The 22,144-nt window shown below is 46.0% G+C and overlaps 1 protein-coding gene across 5 annotated transcripts in view; it reads right to left on the bottom strand.

Moving 5' to 3' along the window:
- HTT (huntingtin) overlaps nucleotides 1–22,144 on the bottom strand; it is a 90,108-nt gene that overhangs the window by 40,413 nt on the left and 27,551 nt on the right. For all 5 annotated transcript variants that reach the window (XM_039361500.1, XM_039361501.1, XM_039361502.1 and 2 more), the window contains 18 exons: nucleotides 21,814–21,960; nucleotides 20,183–20,303; nucleotides 19,909–19,985; nucleotides 19,317–19,468; nucleotides 18,663–18,868; nucleotides 17,664–17,790; nucleotides 16,104–16,234; nucleotides 14,630–14,740; nucleotides 13,391–13,468; nucleotides 11,946–12,169; nucleotides 10,458–10,536; nucleotides 9,371–9,532; nucleotides 7,288–7,343; nucleotides 6,066–6,214; nucleotides 4,533–4,669; nucleotides 3,317–3,433; nucleotides 1,915–2,037; nucleotides 518–756 (listed from right to left, as the gene is read on the bottom strand). In XM_039361500.1, the coding sequence (XP_039217434.1) occupies nucleotides 518–756; nucleotides 1,915–2,037; nucleotides 3,317–3,433; nucleotides 4,533–4,669; nucleotides 6,066–6,214; nucleotides 7,288–7,343; nucleotides 9,371–9,532; nucleotides 10,458–10,536; nucleotides 11,946–12,169; nucleotides 13,391–13,468; nucleotides 14,630–14,740; nucleotides 16,104–16,234; nucleotides 17,664–17,790; nucleotides 18,663–18,868; nucleotides 19,317–19,468; nucleotides 19,909–19,985; nucleotides 20,183–20,303; nucleotides 21,814–21,960 (2,436 nt within the window). The remainder of the gene's footprint in view (nucleotides 1–517; nucleotides 757–1,914; nucleotides 2,038–3,316; nucleotides 3,434–4,532; nucleotides 4,670–6,065; nucleotides 6,215–7,287; nucleotides 7,344–9,370; nucleotides 9,533–10,457; nucleotides 10,537–11,945; nucleotides 12,170–13,390; nucleotides 13,469–14,629; nucleotides 14,741–16,103; nucleotides 16,235–17,663; nucleotides 17,791–18,662; nucleotides 18,869–19,316; nucleotides 19,469–19,908; nucleotides 19,986–20,182; nucleotides 20,304–21,813; nucleotides 21,961–22,144) is intronic.

The raw sequence follows: 22,144 nt of genomic DNA, 5'->3' as shown, positions 1-22,144 counted from the left end.
GGCAACTGACTCACACTTATGACAGTTGCAGCGTTGCCCGGGGTCACGTGATCCTGTTTTGTGACCTTCTGACAAGCAAAGTCAAGGGGGGGGGAGCCGGATTCACTTAACAACCGGGGTACTAACTGATCAACTGCAGGGATTCCCTTAGCAACGGAGGCAAGAAAAGTCGTAGAATGGGGCAGAACTCATTGAATGACTATCTCACTTAACGCCAGAAACCTGGGGCTCAACCTCTTATTAGCGCTGAAGATTTTTCTGAGCAGGTGAGAATCCAGAGGCTCAAAACTGCTCCTCTCAATCCCCAGAAAAAAAAAGGGGGGGAGAAAAAGAGTCTTTTTGGGCCAAGCTTCCCTTCCAAATTTGTGTGAGCTACAGGTAGAGAAAAGGTACGGAGGTCGTAAGTTGAGGACTACCTGCTTACATTTTCCTCAATTCCTCCTTTATCCTTCTTTTTTTTAAACGATTTAAAAGAAAAAAGAAAAAAAAATAGCAGCAGCTCCTTATCGATTTATACCTGGAAAAGGTCTCTTCGGGCAGGAAGCGGTCGTGCTCCTCCGGGGCGGTCTCCTGCGTTGCAGGGATTCTGTTCCCCCCGTTTCTCAGCCGGTGAATCGTCTGGCAGGAGATGAGACGGGGGGAAAAGGAGAGCTCCTGGATGCGGGAAAGGACGATGTCTTCCGTGGACTGGGAAATCAGGACCCGCAGGATGGCCAGAATGCCGGAGACCCATAACTGGACGGTGCTCACGGAAGCCTTTTGAGAGGGAGGGAGAGAGAGAGAGGGGGGGGAGACCCAGACCAAGTGTGAATTATTTAAATTACTCTTTTCTTCCTCTCCCTTTTCCTTCCCTTCTCCTTCTTCTCCCTTTCCTCTTCCCTTCCCTCTCTCTCCCCTTCCTCTCCTCTTTCCTTCCTTCTCCTCTCCTTCCCTTCCCCTCCCTTCCTCTCTCCTCCTTCCCTTCCTCCATTTTCCTCCCTCTCTCCTTCCCCTCCCTTCGCCCTTCCCTTCCTCTCCCTTTTCCTTCCCTTCCTCTCTCCCTCCCTTCCTCTTCCCTTCCTTTTTCCTTCCCTTCTCCTTCTTCTCCCCTTCCCTTTTCCTCCCTCTCCTTCCCCCCTTCCTCTCTCCTCCTTCCCTTCCTCCCTTTTCCTTCCCCTCTCCCCTTCCCTCTCCTTTCCCTCCCTTCCTCTGCCCTTCCCTTCCTCTCTCCCTCCCTTCCTCTTCCCTCCTTCCCTTCCCTTCTCCTTCTTCTCCCCTTCCCTTCCCCTCCCTTCCTCTCTCCTCCTTCCCTTCCTCTCCTCTTTCCTTCCTTTTCCTTCCCTTCCCTCCCCTTTCCCTCCCTTCCTCTCCCTTTTCTTTCCCTTCCCCTCCTTCTCCCCTTCCCTCCCCTCCCCTGTCCCTCCCTCCCTCTCTCTCCTTCCCTCCCCTCCCCTCTCCTTCCTCTCCCCCTCCTCTCCCCACTTGCTCATTTCCCCAAAAGAACGCAGCTTATCGGTCGGAGCGTGCACTTGGATAAGTAACAAAACAAATGCACAGCCATCTCCCCCCCCCAAGCAAAGGGGGCTGTGCCCCCTAAGGCATTTCCAGAGCAGAGCAGAGGAACACCGGCCGCTAAGCACAGGACCAGCTGTTGACTGACTGGATTTACTCCCTGCTTTTCTGCGGGAGCTGCAGGTGTCCCCAAGGGGGGGGGGTGTCCTTCCTGCTGTCTTTTTTTTTAATTTCCCCTCACCACAACCCCCTTGCAAAGAGAGGGACTGGCCCAAAGGGAACTGGCAGGGCTGGGGGGGACGGTACCCGACAGCCAGGGAAGGAAAGAGGGCAGCTGGGCACGTCCTGCGCCGGGACGGGACAGCCACGCCCTCCTTCCCCTCTGGCTAAGTGGCTCCTCAGCTGGCTGCCCCCCCCCCTTACCATCGTGCTGGGCGTGACGAACATGCTTCGCAAGAGCATGTCCACCGGCCGCAGGGCGGACGGGGCCAGGATCTCAAACAGAGTGTTCAGTATCCCCAGAGCTTCGTGGGAATCGATCTGCATCTGGTTAAAAAAAAGGAACAAACCAAAACACAACGGAATCAGCCAGGGCTGCGGTCAGCAGAGCGAAAGGAAAGAGATTTGGGGGGGGGGGAGAAGAACTGTCTTATTGTACAGGTAGTCCTCAAGTTACGGCCGCAACTGAGCCCTCAAATTTAGGCCAGCCTCCCTACGCCATTCCAGGCAAAAGGCTGTATTTAATTATGAGTTTGGGGCTGTGAAAATTTGACACTTGTTCAGCTGGGGGGGGGGGGTGTGAAGCCCCTGGCAGAGGGAAACCCCAAACCGAAGGGTGTCCTTCTCTGCTGGAAAAGGCCAGGGCAGCTTCTCAATCGAACAGAGAATAGAATAGAACAGAATAAACAGAACAGAGAATAGAGTAGAGTAGAGTAGAGTAAAATAATGGAATGTAGAATAGAAGAATAGAATAGAATAGAATAGAACAGAATAATGAGAAATAGAGTAGACTAGACTAGAATTAGAATTAAAATAAGAATAGAATAAAACAGAACAGAATAGAACAGAATAGAATGTAGGGTAGGGTAGGGTAGAGTAGAGTAGAGGAATGAAATAGACTAGACTAGAATAGAATAGAGAATGGAATGGATAGAATATAGAATAGAATATAAAATATGAAAGAATAGAAGAGAAGAGAAGAGAAGAGAAGAGAATTAGAATAAAATGAATAGAATAGAATAAGGAATGGAATGGAGTGGAATGGAATAGAATATAGAATAGAATGGAATGGAATGGAATGGAATGGAATGGAATAGAATAGAGAATGGAATGGATAGAATATAGAATAGAATATAAAATATGAAAGAATAGAATAGAAGAGAATAGAATAGAAGAGAAGAGAATTAGAATTAGAATAAAATGAATAGAATAGAATAAGGAATGGAATGGAGTGGAATGGAATGGAGTGGAATGGAATAGAATATAGAATAGAATAGAATGGAATGGAATAGAATGGAATAGAATAGAATAGAATAGAATAGAATAGAATAGAATAGAATAGAATAGAATAGAATAGAATAGAATAGAATAGAATAGGAGAATGGAATAGAATGGATAGAATGTAGAATATAGGATAGGATAGGATAGAATCAGGGACAGAACAGAATAGAATAGAATAGAGAATGGAATGGATAGAATATAGAATAGAAAATATGAAATAGAATAGAATAGAAAATATGAAATGGAATGGAATAAAACAGAAGAGAAGAGAACCTTACTAAATGTCTCCCTCAATGGCCAATTGCCACCAAAGGTAAACCCTCACCTGTTGTTTGGCCAGCATTGGCAGGATGATGTCTGCTACCTGTCGCGACAGCCTCTTCCACTTCTCTTCGTTCTCTCGGTGACACTGTTGCAGCACCAGGATAAACATCTCCAGCACCTGCGGGCGAAGCGGAGGCACACAGAACAGGCTGCTTTCACACAAGCCAAGGAATTGTCCCAGCATCCACCTTGCACCTTAACACTCCTCTTTTCCCCTCCCCAACACAGGCAGTCCTCGACTTACGACCACAAGGGAGCCCAAAATTTCTGCGGCCAAGCGAGACATTTGCTAAGTGAGTTTTGCCCCGTTTTACCACCTGTCCTGCCTTAGTTGTTCAGTTGTTAAAGTGAGTCACCCGGTTATTGAATCAATCTGGCTTCCCCACTGAACTCTGCTGGCCGGAAGCTCGCCAAAGGGGGTCACAGCAACGGTCGTAAATAGGAACCGGTGGCCAAGCCTCAGAATTTGGACCACGTGATCCTGGGGAGGCTACAACGGTCGTTAAGTGTAAAAATGGCCGTAAGTAGTTGGATTTTCTGTCAGTGTTTATGTCCGTGGAGATTCTCGGTCATCCAGGTCCTGGTTGTCACAAAACTGCTTTTTCAAAAGGCATCTGAACGTCGTTTTTTGTTTTTTTTTCCTCGAAAACTTTTCGCTTCCCACGGAAGAAGCTTCTTCGGTTCTGACTGAACGGTGAAGAACGCAAGGGGACCCCGAGGGCACAGATCCAAGTGGCCTCAACGACTCTCAGAGAGAGCGCAAACAATCCCACGGCTGCCAGGAATATAAACCCTTCCACGCTCCACCATTCAGACCCGAGGAAGCTTCCTAGATGAGAAGCGAAATGTCTTCAAGGGGGAAAAAAAAACATCGTAGGAAAGTCCTTTGAAAAAGCACCTTTGTGGCTCTCGGTTCATATGAAAAGAGGTCTGGCTAAGCTCTGCTCTCAGGAGCGCAAGGCAACGGTGGGCACCTCCTGGGACCGCCAGGTTTTACGTTTCGGTTTATGCAATCCTGGGTGTTACTCAAGGTTTATGTGAAGGTGGTTCGGGATCTCTGCAGTCAGAGGAACTGCTTAGTGTCCAACGCTGGAGACTCTTTGGGAAGCCTCCCGTCCGATCCCGCGAGACGGGCAGACTCGGCGTGTTTTTCAATAAAATCAGCCGTGCGGAGTGGTGAGGACATCCAGACACAGGTTAAGTTACCAGGCTTTTACCTGATGATACTGGATCAGCCTCAGCAACATGGAGACCACCACTTCCTTTTGGGTTTCCAGTTCTTTGCCGGCATCGGCTTTATTTGCTCCTCTTAAGATGAAGAGGTCGTGGACGATGGGCTGCAGAGCCGGGATTGCTGAAGAGGAACAGAGGAGGGTTAAGATCGACGCTGCGTGCTGTCCCTCCACCCAACCCAAAGATCTTCTGGGCCTGAAACTTGATCCTCATTTAATTCCCACGGGTTATCCTGAAGCCGGAGGGGTTTACTCGGGGTGAACCAAAGAGGATTCCTTGCCGCATCGGCTATCTTTGAATGGCGGCTCAAGAGCGTTCCGTGATAGCTTGGGCCACAAGCCAGGATTCACCCAGGACCTCTTTCCAAGGGAGGGGCCTCTGGCCTCCTCCCCAGAGAGGCTGGAAGAGGCCTTAACTCAAAGCAGGACCCTGGGGGGGCTAAGGCAGGACTAGAACTCACTGCCTCCGGGTTTCTGGCCTGGCCCCTTAAACACTAGACCAAACCGGATTGGATTGGGTTATTTTATTTTATACTTTCTTTTATTTTATTTTATTTCATTTATTATTTTTATTTCATTTCATTTTATTATTTAATTTTATTTTACTGTTTTATTTTATATTTTATTTCATTTATTTTATTGTTTAATTTTATATTTTATCTCATTTCTTATTTTATTATTTTATATTTTATTTCATTTATTATTTTTATTTTATTATTTTATTTTATATTTTATTTCATTTATTATTTTATTTTATATTTCATTTATTTTTATTTCATTTATTTTATTTTATTATTTTTATTTTATATTTTATCTCATTATTTTATTATTTTATTTTATTATTTTACTATTTTATTTTATTTCATTTATTTTTATTTCATTTATTAATTTTATTTTACTGTTTTATTTTATATTTTATTTCATTTATTATTTTATTATTTTATTTTATATTTTATTTCATTTATTTTTATTCATTATTTTATTATTTAATTTTATTATTTTACTATTTTATTTTATATTTTATTTTATTAATTTTATTTTATTATTTTATATTTTATCTCATTATTTTATTTCATTATTTTATTTTATTATTTTACTATTTTATTTTATTTTATTTATTATTTTTATTTCATTTAATTTTATTTTACTGTTTTATTTTATATTTTATTTCATTTATTATTTTATTATTTTATTTTATTTTATATTTTATTTCATTTATTTTTATTCATTTATTATTTTATTATTTATTTTATTTTATTATTTTACTATTTTATTTTATTTATTTTATTTTGTTTTATTTTAAATTAAAATAACAAAATATTAAATAAATAAAATATAAAGTAAATAATAAAACAAAATAATAAAATACATTTTATTATTTTATTTATTTTATATTTTATTTATTATTTTTATTTTATTTATTATTTTAACTTTATTTTATATTTTAAGGGCCTGCCCACATTCAGCAACTCCTGCCCTGAGGAGTCCCGTTCTACGACTTCCGATGTCCCTGCTCACCGTGTGTCACGGCTTTCCTTCCGCTGGCCATGATCCCGTCGCACAGCTGAATAATTTTAGGAATTCCAATGATCTGCTTGGAGTGGTAGCGCTCATAAGACAACAGCACCAGGAAGAAAAAGACGCTGGGAATGATGGCTTCCGATTCCCTGGTGGGGGGGGGGAGAAGGAAAGAAAGAAGAAAAAGACCGCTTGGACTTCCTCAGCACCGTTAAAATGGGAGGAGGGGGCCTTCAAAGAGCCCTGGGGGCACCGTGGTTAGGAGGCGGTATTGCAGGCGGATTCTGCCCACCACCAGGAGTTCGATCCTGACTAGTTCGAGGTTGACTCTGCCTTCCATCCTTCCAAGATGGGTAAAATGAGTCTGCTATTGCCCTTCCTTCCTTCCTTCCTTCCTTCCTTCCCTCCCTCCCTCCCTCCCCTTCACAGTGGTTAAAATGCGGTATTGCAGGCTAACTCTGCCCACTGCGAGTTGTTCAAGGACCCAGATTGGTGGGGGCAAGAGGCTGACTCTGTAAACTGCTCAGAGAGGGCTGTCAGTCACTGTGGAGCAGTATATAAGTCTTAAGTGTTATTGCTAACTATCTATGTCTCATCTCTTTATGTCATTCTTTCTGTCTCTCATTGTTTCTCTCTGTCTCTCTCTCTCTCTCCATCTGTCCATCCATCCATCCTTTACCTTGTCTATTTCTTTCTATCTATCTGTCTGTATATCTATATATCAATCTATCTATCTTCATCCATCCACGTCTCTATCTATCTATCTATCTATCTATCTATCTATCTATCTATCTATCTATCTTATCTATCTCCATCCATCCATCCATCCATCCATCCATCCACGTCTCTCTCTCTCTCTCTCTCTCTATCTTTATCTTGGTTGCTAAATGAAGTTTGGTAAGGCAAGGACTATCTGTAGTCTCCTTTATTGTTCTTCACCTATAGAACGTAGGAGGAGGAGCGACAAAGCCAGGGGAGGGGGTGGAGTCAAAAGGGGAATCAGCCTAGAATCCCTATGGAGCTACAAATGGACTAATCCAACGCCTCCCGAATTCCGTTAACCCTTCTCTAATGCCCAGATTGCGCTGACCATCACTTGAAAAGACTCCTATGCAAAGAGATGTAGAAGAGGCGAAACAAGGCTCAGAATGGACCGTTTTTGGGTACAGCCTCCGTTTCGCATAAAGACGCCAGGAAACACGTAGAAGATGGAACTCTGTACCTGAACTGGCCGACTTCAATGTATTCAAACTGCTTTAGAACAAATCCAATAAAAACCTAGAAGCAAAAGAAATATCCAGATGTGATTTCTGCAAGTAGTACGTTCTTGCATCGTCTCGCACAAATCAAAACGAAACAGACCGTGACATCTGATCAGAACAAGAAACAGCTCATTACTGGGTGCTCATTAACCACCACTCGTACTTAGGTCAGAGAAAAGAAAACAAAGCAAAAAAGAAGCGAGCAGGACTTCAACTGTCAAATGTGCGTCACGTCATGGGATCTTGGACATGGAGGGAGGCAAAAACCCTCTTAGCTTTGAGAAAGAGAAGGTATTTCTGCTTGCACAAATTTCCTTTCATGGGGGGGAGAGAGACAGAGGAAGGGAGGGGTAGGGAGAGAGAGGAAGGGAGGGAGGGAAAGACAGAGGAAGGGAGGGAGAGAGAGAGAGGGAGAGAGAGGAAGGGAGGGAGGGAGAGACAGAGGAAGGAGGGAGAGAGAGAGAGGGAGAGAGAGGAAGGGAGGGAGAGAGAGAGAGGGAGAGAGAGGAAGGGAGGGAGAGAGGGAGAGAGAGAGGAAGGAAGGGAGGGAGGGAGGGAGAGGGGGAGAGAGAGAGGAAGGGAGGGAGAGAGGGAGGGACGGAGAGGGAGAGATTCTTTATTACAGTCAATGACCGATATAAAATACAGGTAGTCCTCAACTTACAACATTTCATTTTGTGACTGCTCAACGTTACGACATTGGGAAAAAACCGATTTCTGACCGTTTCCCCACGCTTAAGACCATCGCAGCTTCCCCACGGTCACGTGATTGAGCCCAAAATTTATGCCGCTAAGCGAGACACTGGTGAAGTGAGTTTCCCCTAACCCCATTTTATGACTTTTCTTACCACCGTTGTTAAGTGAATCACCGCAGCTGGTAAGTTAGTACCCCGGTCGTTAAATGAATCTGGCTTCCCCCATTGACTCTGCTGGTCGGAAGGTCACAAAAGGCGACCCCGTGACTCCCAGGGACACTGCGACTGTTGTTAACTATGTGTCCGTCGCCAAGGGTCCAAATTTGGATCCCGTGACCACGGGGAGGCTGCAACGGTTGTAAGTGCGAAAAATGGTCGCGAGTCCCTTTTTTTCCCAGTGCCGTTGTAACTTTGAAGGGTCATTAAACGAACTGTCGTCATTGTACGAGGACTATGAAAGGGCTCAAGATGTTGCACCTTGCCTCAAGGTGACCACACCTTTCCTTTAGTTCAGAGGCCCCCAACCTTTTGGGCACCAGGGACCGGTTCCGTGGAGAGAGGTTTTTCCACGGATCGGAGGGTGCATAGTTTTGTGTGCTGCCTGCATCTTGTGGCTGGGGCTTCGTTTGTGCGGACTGGCTGCTGGCATGCTGTGGCCCGGTGCTGGTCCACGGACCGGGGGGGTTGTGGACCCTTGATTTAGAGTAGAGGTCCCCAATCTTTTGGGAACCAGGGACCAGTTCCACGGAGAGAGGTTTTTCCGCAGACTGGAGGGTGCGTGGTTTTGTGTGCTGCCTGCATCCCGCGGATGGGGCTTTGCTTGTTTGTGCGGACCGGTTGCTGGCATGCCGCAGCCCATTACCGGTCCACCGACCGGGAGTTGGGGACCCCTGCTTTAGTTTTCTAGGGAGCTGAAAGGGTTGAAGTGGACAGACGTCGGGCATGAAAGACCAAGTTCCCCAGTGAAGGTTCAGTTTCAGCAGCTTCATTGCTAAAGGCCTGTGCGCAGGAATCTTCTCGACCGAAGGTCAGCATCTGCTTAGTTCAGTGTTTCTCAATCTTGACAATTTTAAGGCATTGCTGGCTGTGGAATTCTGGGAGTTGAAGTCCACATGCCTTAAAATTGTCAAGGTTGAGAAACACTGGCTTAGTTAGATAAAGGTCGATGGTGCCCAACGGGGGGGGGGGGGATTGGCCTTGGTTCCTTTATGGCTACGTAGCAATTCCAGGCTGATTCCTCTTTTAACTCCGCCCTTGGTTTCTGCCAGTCCTTCTCCCGCAACAGACCCAAATGGGCTGACTGAAGGAGACGACCCTCGTCCTGCAGCAACAGAGGCTGGACACTCACTTGGTCAGAGTCCAGGAGACAGTAGTTGACCCGCAGTTGAACGAGCTGAGCGAGAAGGTCCAAGACTTGTCGCTGCAGTTGCACCGACGTGGTGGTGGTGTACTGCTTGAGTGCTTTGATGACAAGCGGTTCAAAGAGACGGATGTGGTTGTGGATGATATTCTGAGGGAGAAAGAGAAGGGCGGCAACCCAGTGGGACGCCAGGTGGGAAGAAATGCGTGAAAACATGGCCTCCCATCTTTGGAAAACCCCACCCAAAAATGACTCCACACCGTAAGAATAGCTGAAGGGCAAGATCTCATGCAGGGGTCCCCAACCTGTGGGCCGTGGCCTCTTGACCACCGGGCTGCATGAGTAGCTGGCTAGTGCTCGTGCGACTGTGCGTGCACGCTCACCATCCCTCACACAAGTGTCACGCGGGTGCTAATGTCGCCACGTCACGCAGGTGCTAGCATCGCCCCGAGCGTTGCCCAGGTGCATTGCTGTTGGCGTGTTTGCAGCACGCGTGCGCAGCCCTGTTCACATGTGCGCATGCACGCATAAAGGCAATTGCTGCTGCCTTTCCCACCGGGCCTCCAACTCAGAAAGATTGTCGACTCTTGATCTAATGGACTCAGGGGACGCTCTTGCAGGGAACTGCCTATCTTTAAAGGAGCCTTGTTCTTTTTTAAACCTCTTACACAAGTAGTCCAGAAGACAAGGATTTCTTGCAAGGTGTTGTAGTTTTGCCAAGGGATTCCAGAGGGCAGATACTGGTAAAGCCGGAGGAAATCCTTTGAGGTGGGGGACACCCAGAGGGGATACAGAAGTTCTACCTTCAGTTGCAGGGACAATACTGAGTGGTGAGATTCACCGTAGTTTATTTCAGGGCTCAAGGCAAACGTGGCAGCTTTAAGGCTTTTGGACTTCAACTCCCAGAATTCCTCAGCTGGCAGAGCTGGGAGTTGAAGTCCACAATGTCTTAAAGTCGCCAAGTTCGGAGAGCCCTAGTCTAGAGTTAAAGAAAAAAATACCCTGCCCCAGATAAATAGTCAACAGGTTTCTCTTACAGTTATTTTTTTTTTTTTAAATGTGCTTTGTGTTTTACCTTGTCAGCCCGGTGCTTGGCCATATTTGTGGTGCCAGTTTTCAGTTGCGCAGAAACTTTTTGCAAGATGTCAAACCAGCTATAAAAGCAAATGTTAACACAGGGTTAGGATTTAAGAGTCAACGCTTCACACAACAACAAAAAATCCTTTTTAACTGAAGCTGAACTAACAGAAGCAGCTTCTGGCAGGCGTTGAGACGAGGTTGTTCCTTCAACAATGACACAATTTGGGATTGCGTCTGGTTTTATTTGTTTTTATTTATACTTCTTAACCATCCACCCCCCTTGGTTTTATCCCTGTAAAAAGCACCATAATGACTATGTTAATAACCACTGCCATTTCCTCATTTTATTTTATTTAGTGTATTACCCAGGTATCTTGCAGCCTTAAAACAGATTAAATAAATAAATGCAACCGGTTCTGCGTGGCAGACTTGGATATGTTTTTAAAATGAACGTAAAGCAGCCTTTGTATATCACCTTCCCCAAAACCTCTAGATTGCTTGAATCTCTTTGCCTAAAAACATCCATAAAACCTACATGAGCCCAATTATCTTAAAAGTCTAGCGCGGTGAACAGATTTTTTTTCCAATTTTAATTTTTGGCTCCCCCCCCCCACCAAAAGGGCTCCTTTTCTTTTCAAAATAGAGAATAATTTGGCAACTGCTTTTTGCATATATTAAAGTTTAACTGGCTCAGATTCTAACAAAGAAGATTTCCCCCCCCCCAATAACTAACCAACAATTCTGATTGCTGGGCCAGGCTAGGCAAAGCCTAATAAAGCAAGAGCCGAGGTGGCGCAGCAGTTAGAGTGCAGTGCTGCAGGCCACTTTAGCTGACTGTGTTCAGCAGGTCAGTGGTTCAAATCTCACTGGCTCAAGGTTGACTCAGCCTTCCATCCTTCCGGGGTAGGTAAAATGAGGACCCAGATTGTTGGGGGCAATGTAAATATATATATATAATATATATATATATATATATTATATATATATATATATATATATATATAAAATATATATATATATTATATATATATCTATACATACACACACACACACACACACACACACACACACACACATACATACATGCATACATACATACATTGCTTACTGGTGTACACCGCTTAGAGAGTGCTTGCAATTAAAGCGGTATATAAGTCTCATAAATAAATAAATAAGAGCGATTTGTCGTTAGTGCCAACAGATTGCTAATTAAGACTTTTAAAGATGTCCAATCTGTTCACAGTAAATCTGCAAAGCGAGGGTCTCCGTCCAAGCTTTGGCAGCTTTGAGACACGTGGACTTCAACTGTCTGGGGAATTCTGGGAGTTGGAAGTCCACAGCTCTTAAAAGTTGCCAAGCTGGGACACCCCTACTTATTAAAGCAGGCAACACTTAGGTGTGCGTTTCTCCCGGCATTTAGTTCAATAATTCTAGAAATGGCGGCAAAGCGATCACCGGTTTGGAAGGAGAAAGTGGCGCTCACCCCGAGGTGTCGCGTTCCTGCTCGGCCTGCATCATGTTCCGCAAACTGGCATCGGCGAGAGCCTGGGTGAACTGGGTGTAAGGAGCCATGAAGCAGCAGTGGTAAAGGCCCGGCCTTAAGTTGGAGGAGCCCAGGCGCTGGCATTTGCCTTGGGCTCGGCAAGAGTTGGAAGACCAGCTGTCAAACTGAGAGGCCAGGTTGGTGCCAAACAAGGTCTTCAGTAACTGGGGAAGGCGGGAAAAGAAGCAGCTTCGTGAGAGTGTGGAAAATCACAGTGATGCTCAACCAAAAAGAAAAGGAATGAGGAGGAGGAGGAGGAGGAGGAGGAGGAAGAAGGCCTTAAGCTCTGCCATTAGGAGAGATGGATGGGACCAGAGCCCGCACCAGCTGGAGACCTTGGAAGGGGAGACTCTGCACCTTCTTTTTGTCCTTGCCCTCTTCCATCCAGCTGACTTTCTGCTTGTTTATTGGATTTCTGAACGGCCCAGAGCCCGCAATGTGACTATGTTGCTCCAGAACGAAAGATGACACACAGAGTTCAAGAATGTCTCCTTAGGAAATTTTAAGGCAGCTGGGATGATCTTATCACAGCCATACCAGAAGCAGTTAGAAGCTTAGCTTCCTTAGATAGCGCATGAAAACATTTATCCCATTGCAATTCTATGGCTCCATATTATGGGATTTTATTATGGTTTTATCTTAATATATTATCTCCTATACTCTCTCTCTCTCCTCTCATCTCTCTCTCTCCTATCCATCTGTCTCTCTCTCTCTCCTGTCATCTCTCATCCATCCATCTCTATCTCTCTATCATCCATCTCTCTCTCATCATCATCTCTATCTATCATCCATCTCTGTATCTCTCTCTCTATCTCCTATCTCTCTCTCTCTCCTATCTCTATCATCCATCCATCCATTTCTCTCTCTCCTATCATCTCTCTCATCCATCTCTCTCATCATCATCTCTATCTCCTATCATCCATCCATCCATCTCTCTCTTCTATCATCTCTCATCCATCCATATCTCTCTCATCCATATCTCTCATCATCATCTCTATCTATCTCCTATCATCCATCCATTTCTATATCTCTCTCCTATCATATCTCTCTCATCCATCCATCTCTTTCTCTCATCATCATCATCTCTATCTATCTCTTATCATCCATCTCTCTTTCTCTCTCCTATCATCCATCCATCTCTATCATCATCATCTCTATCTATTTCCTATCATCTATCCATCTCTCTATCTCTCTCTATCTCTCTCTATCTCCTATTATCTCTCTCCCCCCCCCATTTTGAAGTGAGGTTTTGGTCAGATAGTTGTGTCAAATTTGGGTTCAAATCTACACTGGGAGGGACTAAAGTAATGTAATGCAGCTGACTTAAGGAAGAGCTCTTCTCCGAGAAAGCCGCAAGGACAGCCGTTTTAAACATTCTTTGTTACCTGCTGAACGCACACCGTTGCCATGACCGGTTCTTTGTTGAAACAGGATTTCAGGTAACACAGAATTTCTTCGACATACTAAAAACAGAAAGGCAGAATTAGGGGTTGCCCAAACAGCACTGAGCATACTGCAGTAGAAAATGAATAATAAAGAATATGAAGTTCCGGAAAGAAATTACAACGCTATGCGTGTGCAATTGTCAGAATGAGCTCGTTTCTTGCCGCTCTGAAACTAAATCCACTACGGGACCTGTTTCAACCAGAGTTTCAGGGGCCACGGGGAGCCTGGATGCTGCGTGGAGGGTCCCGGGGTGCCTGCTGGGAGCGCAGAGGTTTTGAAGGCTGTGCAGATTGCGCAGAAGGCAAACGTGTTTGGCGTTTTTAGGCCCCGTGACATGCTTCATCCTAATGCCGAGCTCTTAATTCCTATCACTCAATCACAATAGTGTTGATAAGCATCCGTTGTTTTTAGATTTTCATATATTTATTGTTTTTATAAATAATTCAAGGTGGTGAACATAGTTGTTAAACTCTCCTTCCTATTTCCCCCACAACAAGCCTGTGAGCTGAGTTCAAAGCTCTAAACCAGGGGTAGGCAACCTTGGCTCTTTGATGACTGGTGGACTTCAACTCCCAGAATTCCTGAGCCAGCCACACTGAGGGGAAAGGGAGAGTTTCCAAGCTGAGCCATGCTGGCTCAGGAATTCTGAGAGTTGAAGTCCACCAGTCACGAGGCCAAGGTTGCCTACCCCTGCTCTAAACTAATAAGTCTACATTAACATTAATTATGCTTTCATATGTTCCTCTAACTCAGGGGTCTTCAAACGTGGCCCTTTTATGACTTGTGGACTTCAACTCCCAGAATTCCTCAGCCAGGCACACTGGCTGAGGAATTCTGGGAGTTGAAGTCCACAAGCCAAGCCAAGTTTGAAGACCCCTGGTCTACACAAAGTGACCGGAGCATGGTAGGGCAGAAAACGCCAGCTGAGCAGAGATGCTAGGATAGCACACAACATGGCCAAGTTGGAAGACCCCTGTCTTAAAACATCTTGGCTGAGGAATTCTGGGAGTTGACGTCCCCAAGTCACAAAAGGGCCCAGTTTGACCACCCTTGTCTTAAAGCGTCCTGGCTGAGGAATTCTGGGAGTTGAAGTCCACAAGTCATAAAAGGGCCAAGTTTGAAGACCCCTGCTCCAACTGAACTGGCTGAGAGACATTTATAAGACAGCATGAACCCACCTTTCCAATGTCTTGTAGAGTTGCCAGTTCTAAGATTTGAGAGAGAACGTCCAAAGCTGATCTCAGGAAAGCACCAAACTTTTCACTGACGTTTTGGAGATCGAGTGTGACCTTACCAAATAAAGGAAAAGAAAGACAGACATAGAATTCTATTGTTGGCCAAATGTGACTGGACACACAAGCCATTTGTCTCCAGTGCGGAAGCTCTCAGCCAGCCAGCCAGCTCAGGAATTCTGGGAGTTGAAGTCCACAAGTCATAAAGGGGCTGTAGTGTCCCCACCTCTGCCCTAGAACCCGAGTCTTACATATTCAAATGGCTGGCTCAGGAATTCTGGGAGTTGAAGTCCACAAGTCATAAAACAGCCATGGTTCCCCACCCCTGCTGGCTCAGGAATTCTGGGAATTGAAGTCTACAGGTCATAAAGGGGCCGTAGTTCCAGTGATGGGATTCAACTATGTGAACAACCGGTTCTGTGTGTGGATGCCGCTTCTGGAAGTCCATTCTGGACTTGGGCAACAAAAAATTAACTACTGGTTCTGCCGAAGTGGTGCAAACTGGCTGAATCCCACCACTGTGTAGTTCCCACCTCTGCCTTAGAATCTGGGTCTTACATATTAAAATGGCGGGCTCAGGAATTCTGGGAGTTAAAGTCCAGAAGCCGTAAAAGGGTCCGTAGTTGCCCACCTCTGCCTTAGAACCTTATATATTAAAATAAAGCAAAAAAAAAAAAAGCAATAGCAGAAATCACATGAAGTGACCCTGTAGACAAGCATAGAGGTCTTCTCTTCCTCCCTCCAAACTTGGAAAAATCTATGGATGACAGAGAGGCCCAACGGCGAATGACCTAATTTAACAACACAATCTTAGCTAATCAGGCATGTTTCTCACAGCTGGCAAAAGGAAAAAGGCTCCTTAATTTCTATCCAAAACTTCAGAAAAGGCAGATTGCAAGTCAAACCAAAGCAGGGCCGAGAGCCGGCTCCAGATTTTACAAAACACAAACAATCAGAGCTGCAAGTCAACGCCTGGTACTTCCTTGTCAAGATCTAATACAGTGGTTCTCAACCTTTTTAATGCTGCGACCACCAACCGGTCGTACGTTGAGGACTACTCAACCGATCGTAAGTCGAGGACTACTCAACTGGTGCAGCACCGTTGGCAGAACGGGACTTTTGGCGGGCTAAGCAGGGCAGAGACAGCCTGGACAATTCCTATTGGCTTTTGAAAGCCAATAGAATTAGACTCTATTCAAGAGAGTCTATTCTATTGGCTTTCAAAAGCCAATAGAATAAAAGGGAGTAGCACAGCTAAGGAAAAGGGGGGAAAAATGGCGGACTGCGTTGTTTGGCGACCCCCGTGAAATGGTTGTTTGACCCCAAATGGGGTCCCGGCCCACAGGTTGAGAACCACTGGTCTAAGGAATTCGTAACGTGCGGCACGGATTGCTCGGGAAATGCCCTGGGACACAAATACCTTATAGTTGGCGTAGGTGGCCTTCAGGACGTCGTAGAGCTTGAGATACGATGGGAGATGATAGAAGTTACCCAACGTTGAGGATGATTTACTTGGAGGAGCCGAGCTGGGAATGTCACTTTGCCTGGGAGCTGATAAAAAAGTCAAGCAAGGAGAAAAGAGAAATTCCTGAATAACATTAATGCTCTTGAGCGCTTCTCTATACCTCTGTGGATTTAACGTGTGTGAAATTAGCTCAGCGGTTCTCAACCTGTGGGTAGGGACCCCATTTGGGGTCGAACGATCATTTCACGGGGGTCGCCAAGCAACGCAGTCTGCCATTTTTCCCCCCTTTTCCTTGGCTGTGCTATTCCCTTTTATTCTATTGGCTTTTGAAAGCCAATAGAATAGACTCTCTTGAATAGAGTCTAATTCTATTGGCTTTCAAAAGCCAATAGGAATTGTCCAGGCTGTCTCTGCCCTGCTGAGCCTGCCAAAAGTCCCGTTCTGCAAACGGTGCTGCACCAGTTGAGTAGTCCTCGACTTACGACTGGTTGAGTAGTCCTCGACTTATGACTGATTAGGGGTCGCGGCATTAAAAAGGTTGAGAACCACTGGGTTAGCTGGAGGCAAACTGTGGCAAGACGGACACTGCGAGCTAACCTGTCCCCCTCAAACTTAGTAGCTAACTTGAAGAGCACGGAACCAAGCCATGTGTGACAGGTTGTTGTTGTTGATGATGGTAGTTGCTGTTGTTGTTAGTGTCCGACCCATCGTGACCCCATGGACAATGTTCCTCCAGGCCTTCCTGTCCTCTACCATCTTCTGGAGTCCATTGAAGCTCACACCTACTGCTTCAGGGACTCCATCCAGCCACCTCACTCTCTGTCGTCCCCTTCTTCTCTTGCCCTCCATCTTTCCCAGCATCATCGTCAGGATGGCAGCAAAACAGCCATTGAAAGCTAGGTTATCTATTTATTAAACATTTAATTGTTTTACCTCCTGGTGCTCGTTTTTATCTTTTGAATATGTATACACCCAGGAGACTATGTTCCTCAATTTTTAGGTTAATTTTTAATATATATATGGGTCTTTGGTTATTCAGGTTTTCTCCCGCATAAAATTGGAATTTTACGCAGGAGAAAACCCGAATAACCAAAGACCTACAAACACCTACATATATATGTAGGTCTACCAAATATAGGATAAATATAGGATAAATCAGTCTGTTTTGCGTTTCGCTCCAATCTAGGAGCATTTTTTTGCAGGCAGAAGTCACTGCTGTGAACACTGACTAGCTGATGAGAGCTAAAGAGCTTGAAATAGCTATATTAGTCTCCCTTTAACTCTTTGTCAGCCACAAAATTTTGAATAAACACACACACACAAACACACACACACACACACACACACACACACACACACACACACAAAGCCTTTTGCCTTATATCCCGGAGTTCGTTGTTTTTATCTTATTGACTTTAAATGTCCATACCTGGGATTCCAATATTCAAAATTATCAAACACACAGACACACACATATATAAAATCATTTAGACTTTATCACATCATTCTCCAAACCTGGGCTGTTTTCACTCGTCTTTTTAGGGCTTATGGCTACCGTGGCTTGTTCTGCAACATCTTTCTCTTTCCCTTTGCGACGGATTGGACTCAGCGAAGGTGGGTTGGTTAGAGACGGTAACGTGGCCTGGAGGGAAAAATAAATAAATTAATTTAAAAAATCATCCTCACTGCCTTCTAGACGATCAGCCATTCCCTTCGGGCGGGGCGAAGTTTGGACTTGGCGGGCACCCCATCACTGGAGATTTCTAAGAAGAGATTGGACAATCATTTGTCTGAAGGGGTCTAGGGTTTCCTGCCTAAGCGAGGGGTTAGACTAGAAGACCTCCAAGGTCCCTTCCAACTGTGTTATTCGGTTACTCTGCCAACGTACCCTAAATCAGGGGTCCCCAACCCCCGGTCCGTGGACCAGCCCCGGGCCGCGGCATGCCAGCAACCAGTCTGCGCAAAGAAGCAAAGCCCCATCCGCGGGATGCAGGCAGTACATGAAACCACGCCTCCTTCGGTCCACGGAAAATCCTCGTGCCAGGGCGGCATCACTGCGGGCCGCAGCGCGAGCCTCATGCTGGTAGTAGCATCGCCGCGAGCCTGGCAGTGGCAGAAGCCTCACGCAGGTGCTGAGAGCCTCGCGCGCATGCTCGCAGCCCCGTTGGCGTGGTGCGCATGTTGGCAGCCTGTTTGTACGCACGCACGTGCGCACGTGTGGCCATTCACATTTGCGCCTGCGCACGTAAGGCGCCTCCCCCTCCCTCTCCCACCGGGCCGCCAATCCAAAAAGGTCAGAGACCCCTGTATATAATTCACAGAAGCGGTCAGGTGAAAGAGCGATGCTTCTGGTGTTAAAGGCCAAACTCGGCGTAATTGGAGTGGATGAATTTCCAATGCTGGGAATGAGCAGGGGAGTCCCGAAACGGTCGCTAAACGAACTGTTGTAAAGTCGAGGGTGACCTGAAACAAAGTCTGAAAACAAGCCAGCAACCTCCAGGCAACAAGCGTTACCTTTAGTGTCGGGCCGGGAATGGCATCGTCCAGGATGTGGGAGCAAATGTTGATGACCTTCAGCAAATGGGAAAAGAGGTGGTCCACCATCAGGGCCAGCGTCTGGTCAGCTAAGGCCGCCCACGAGTCCTCCTGCTTAACGGCCGCAACGCTCGCTTCGTCCTCGCTGTGCGTCCAGGGGTTTTGCAGAGATTTGGAGGCGCTGGCTGAGAGCACGACAAGCATTGAAAAAAAACGAGAGAGGGCTAAATTGTTTTGATTAAAGACAGGAATAGAGATGTCACGGTTCCGACAGATGATACTCTTCAAAGAACTTCAAGGCATTGTTTACCTTAAAGAATCTTTATTCGAGTAGCATGACATCTGCACGTACATGGTTGAAGCCAAAATCTGAATTCTCCTCCCCTAAACACATAGTATCAAAGCACAATTCCCTCCTCCAATTAACTGTCATAAATCACATTCTCCAATTAATTTGAAATGCAGACCTTCCCGCCAGTTTCATAACCCGCCATTTCTTATCATCTCTTATTTCAAACAACCTTGAAGAATATTCTACTGTGATGTTGTTATGTCTAACTAATCCCCATACACATTCTTCCCCCTCCTTTTACCATTTTAAAACCTGCGAGTGAAGGTTAATTTTTCTCTTACCTGCCAGCAAGTTCCCAGCCAGGACCAAAGCATCTTGGTGAGCAGAGAGATCCAGAGGGAACGAAACGGAGGAAAGGAGGGACAACAGCAAGCCCACCATCCCAATTGTGCTCTTCTCCTGAGGCTCCTCCACGCCTCCCAGGAGAAAAAAACTGGAATTCGAGGTTTAACATTATCAATTTCCACCACCGGAGGAATAAAATGCTGGCACAGAGCAAGTGCAACATAGCGGAGATGACTCTGTTTGCCAAAAGTTTATTTGGGATGACTAACATTCGCCCCACAAGTGGGACTATCCTGCTTGTGTGAGGTTTGGGATTAGGCAAGACTCTGCAGGGACTCCCCCACCCAAAAAAAATTGTTCTTATGGGACACACGAGGGCCTCCCACCCCAGGGGACAAAAGAGAATTCATCGGGCTGGGCAAAACTCAAACTGTGGGTAAGGGATCAGAAAGAGCTGCTCATACATGCTTTGTATCATCAGCCCCAGAATTCCCCAGCCAGCATGGAAGTTGAAGGCTGCCAAGGCTGGAGACCCCTGCCCTGGAACCCCCTTTCCAGGAAAGGGAACGCTAATGAGCTGCAACTTACCCACAATGCCATCCCACGTTCCAGGTGCAAACCGGAAACGACGAGGACAAAAGACACAACGCTTCGCAGCAGCCAAACTGAGAACCGCAAGGGAAGGAAAAATGTCAGGGTCAGTAAAACACAGGGAAACGTGGAAGAGGCGCAGTGTTGGGCGCGGCTTTGGTAGATAAAATGGCGCAATTAAGCTAGAAAAAAGGAGGACAAGGCTAAAGAAGAAGAAAAAAGCCCAACTGGTAAAAGCACGGGGCGTCAAGGATCCGGGATCAAAACTCACCGTCAGAGACCGTGAAGGGGACGTTGTCAAGGCGTGGGACACCGCCGAGATCACTCTGGAAAGATTGTTCTCCACCATGACATCTGCTGGACTTTGCATCAGATTGTATCCTCTGTATGTTCTAGAGCAACATGAAAGCATGTCTTTAAACTTTTCTTACCAAACATTAATCGGGGCTGGTTAAGGAGGGAGCTGAAATTTAACGGATGGTTACGTCCCTTTTAACGGAGGCTTTATTCTACTTGAAGAGTGGAATCAGAATAGAGCTGGAAGGGACCTTGGAGGTCTTCTAGTCCAACTCCCTGCTCAGGCAAGAGACCCTACACCATTTGAGACAAGTGACTGTCCAGCCTCTTCTTAAAAACTTCCAGTGTTGGAGCATTCACCGCTTCTGGAGGCAGGTGGTTCCACTGGTTAATTGTCCTCACTGTCAGGAAATTTTTCCTTAGTTCCAGATTGCTTCTCTCCTTGATTAGTTTCCATCCGTTGCTTCTTGTTCTGCCTTCTGGTGCTTTGAAAAATAAGTTGACCCCCTCCTCTTTGTGGCAGCCCCTCAAATACTGGAATAGTGCTATCATATCCCCCCCCCCTAGCCTTTATTTTCTCTAGATTGGCCAAACCCAAATCCTGCAACCGTTCTTCGTATGTTTTAGTCTCCAGGCCTTTAATCATCCTAGTTGCTCTTCTCGGCACTTTTTCCAAAGTCTAGACATCTTTTTTGTAATGCGGTGACCAAAACTGGATGCGGGATTCCAGGGGTGGCCTTACTAAGGTTTTTATAAAGCGGTACTAATAATTCACCTGATTTTGATTCTATGCCTCTGTTTGCACGACCAAGAACTATATTCGCCTTTTTGGCTACTGCCGCACACGGCTGGCTCATGTTTAACAGATCGTCCGCTGGGACTCCAAGGTCCCTCTCAGTTTGCGTCTGGAAACCTAATGTGTCAAGTTATTCAGCAATTACAAGGATGCAAATTAAACCCAAAGGTGATTTTTTTTTCAGGAGGCAACTGGACTTTCTTGTTTTTCTTTGAAGACGTTTTGCTTCTCATCCCAGAAGCTTCTTCAGCTCTGACTAGATGGTGGGGAATGGGAGGATTTATACTCCTTGCAGACAGCTGGTCATTTGCCTCCTTTTAGAGAGTCATTGAGGCCACTTGGAGGTTTGTCTATGTCCTCAAGGTCACCTGAGTGGTGCAAATGGGTGTGGAACACAGTCCTAAGAACCCTCCCACACCCATTTGCACCACTCAAGTGACCTTGAAGACACAGACAGACCTCCAAGTGGCCTCAACGACTTTTTAAAAGAAGGCAAATGACCAGCGGTCTGCAAGGAGTATAAATCCTTCTGTTCCCCACCACCCAGTCAGAGCAGAAGAAGTTTTTGGAATGAGAAGCGAAACGTCTTCAAAGGAAAAAGAAGAAAGTCCAGTTGCCTCCTGAAAAAGCACCTTTCGGACAACCCCGACCTGGATGACGGAGAACCTCCATTGACAAAGCAAGTTAAACTCGACGACAGATTTATCCTTCGTCAGAAGGAAGAGGCGAGTAAAATAAAAGGTCCTCCTCGTGGATTTAAAGAAATGTTACTGAACGAGGCGTTTACTCCCGGCTAAATGCAGCTCTACCTGGTGATGGTGCTCACGGCAAACTGGGAAGCTGGTGGCGTTTCGTGCATCAAGAGTTTCAGGTAGACGCTGCTCTGCTCCTTCGCCAGAGCTACGACTGGGTCAGCCTGCCCTCCGTCGCAACTGTAGAACAGTTTTGGAACCAGCCTGCGAGAAACGAGGGAAGAAAAGCGAGAAGGCCTTTCTTAGCTAAGAGAAAAAAGAAAACCAGGGACACAACGGGCAGCTTCCACCTGGTGTTCAAGCCTCCTTTGTGTGTGGGGGGGGGGAGGTCCTGGAGAAAACGGTCATACAGCAGCTTCAGCAGACCCCGAAGGACGCAGATGACCGC

Source organism: Crotalus tigris, unplaced genomic scaffold (genome assembly GCF_016545835.1).
Source record: "Crotalus tigris isolate CLP2741 ecotype Arizona unplaced genomic scaffold, ASM1654583v1 scf7180000019298.7629538967:1458412, whole genome shotgun sequence".
NCBI classification, from domain to species: domain Eukaryota; kingdom Metazoa; phylum Chordata; class Lepidosauria; order Squamata; family Viperidae; genus Crotalus; species Crotalus tigris.
This window is presented reverse-complemented; position numbering and strand designations above follow the sequence as displayed.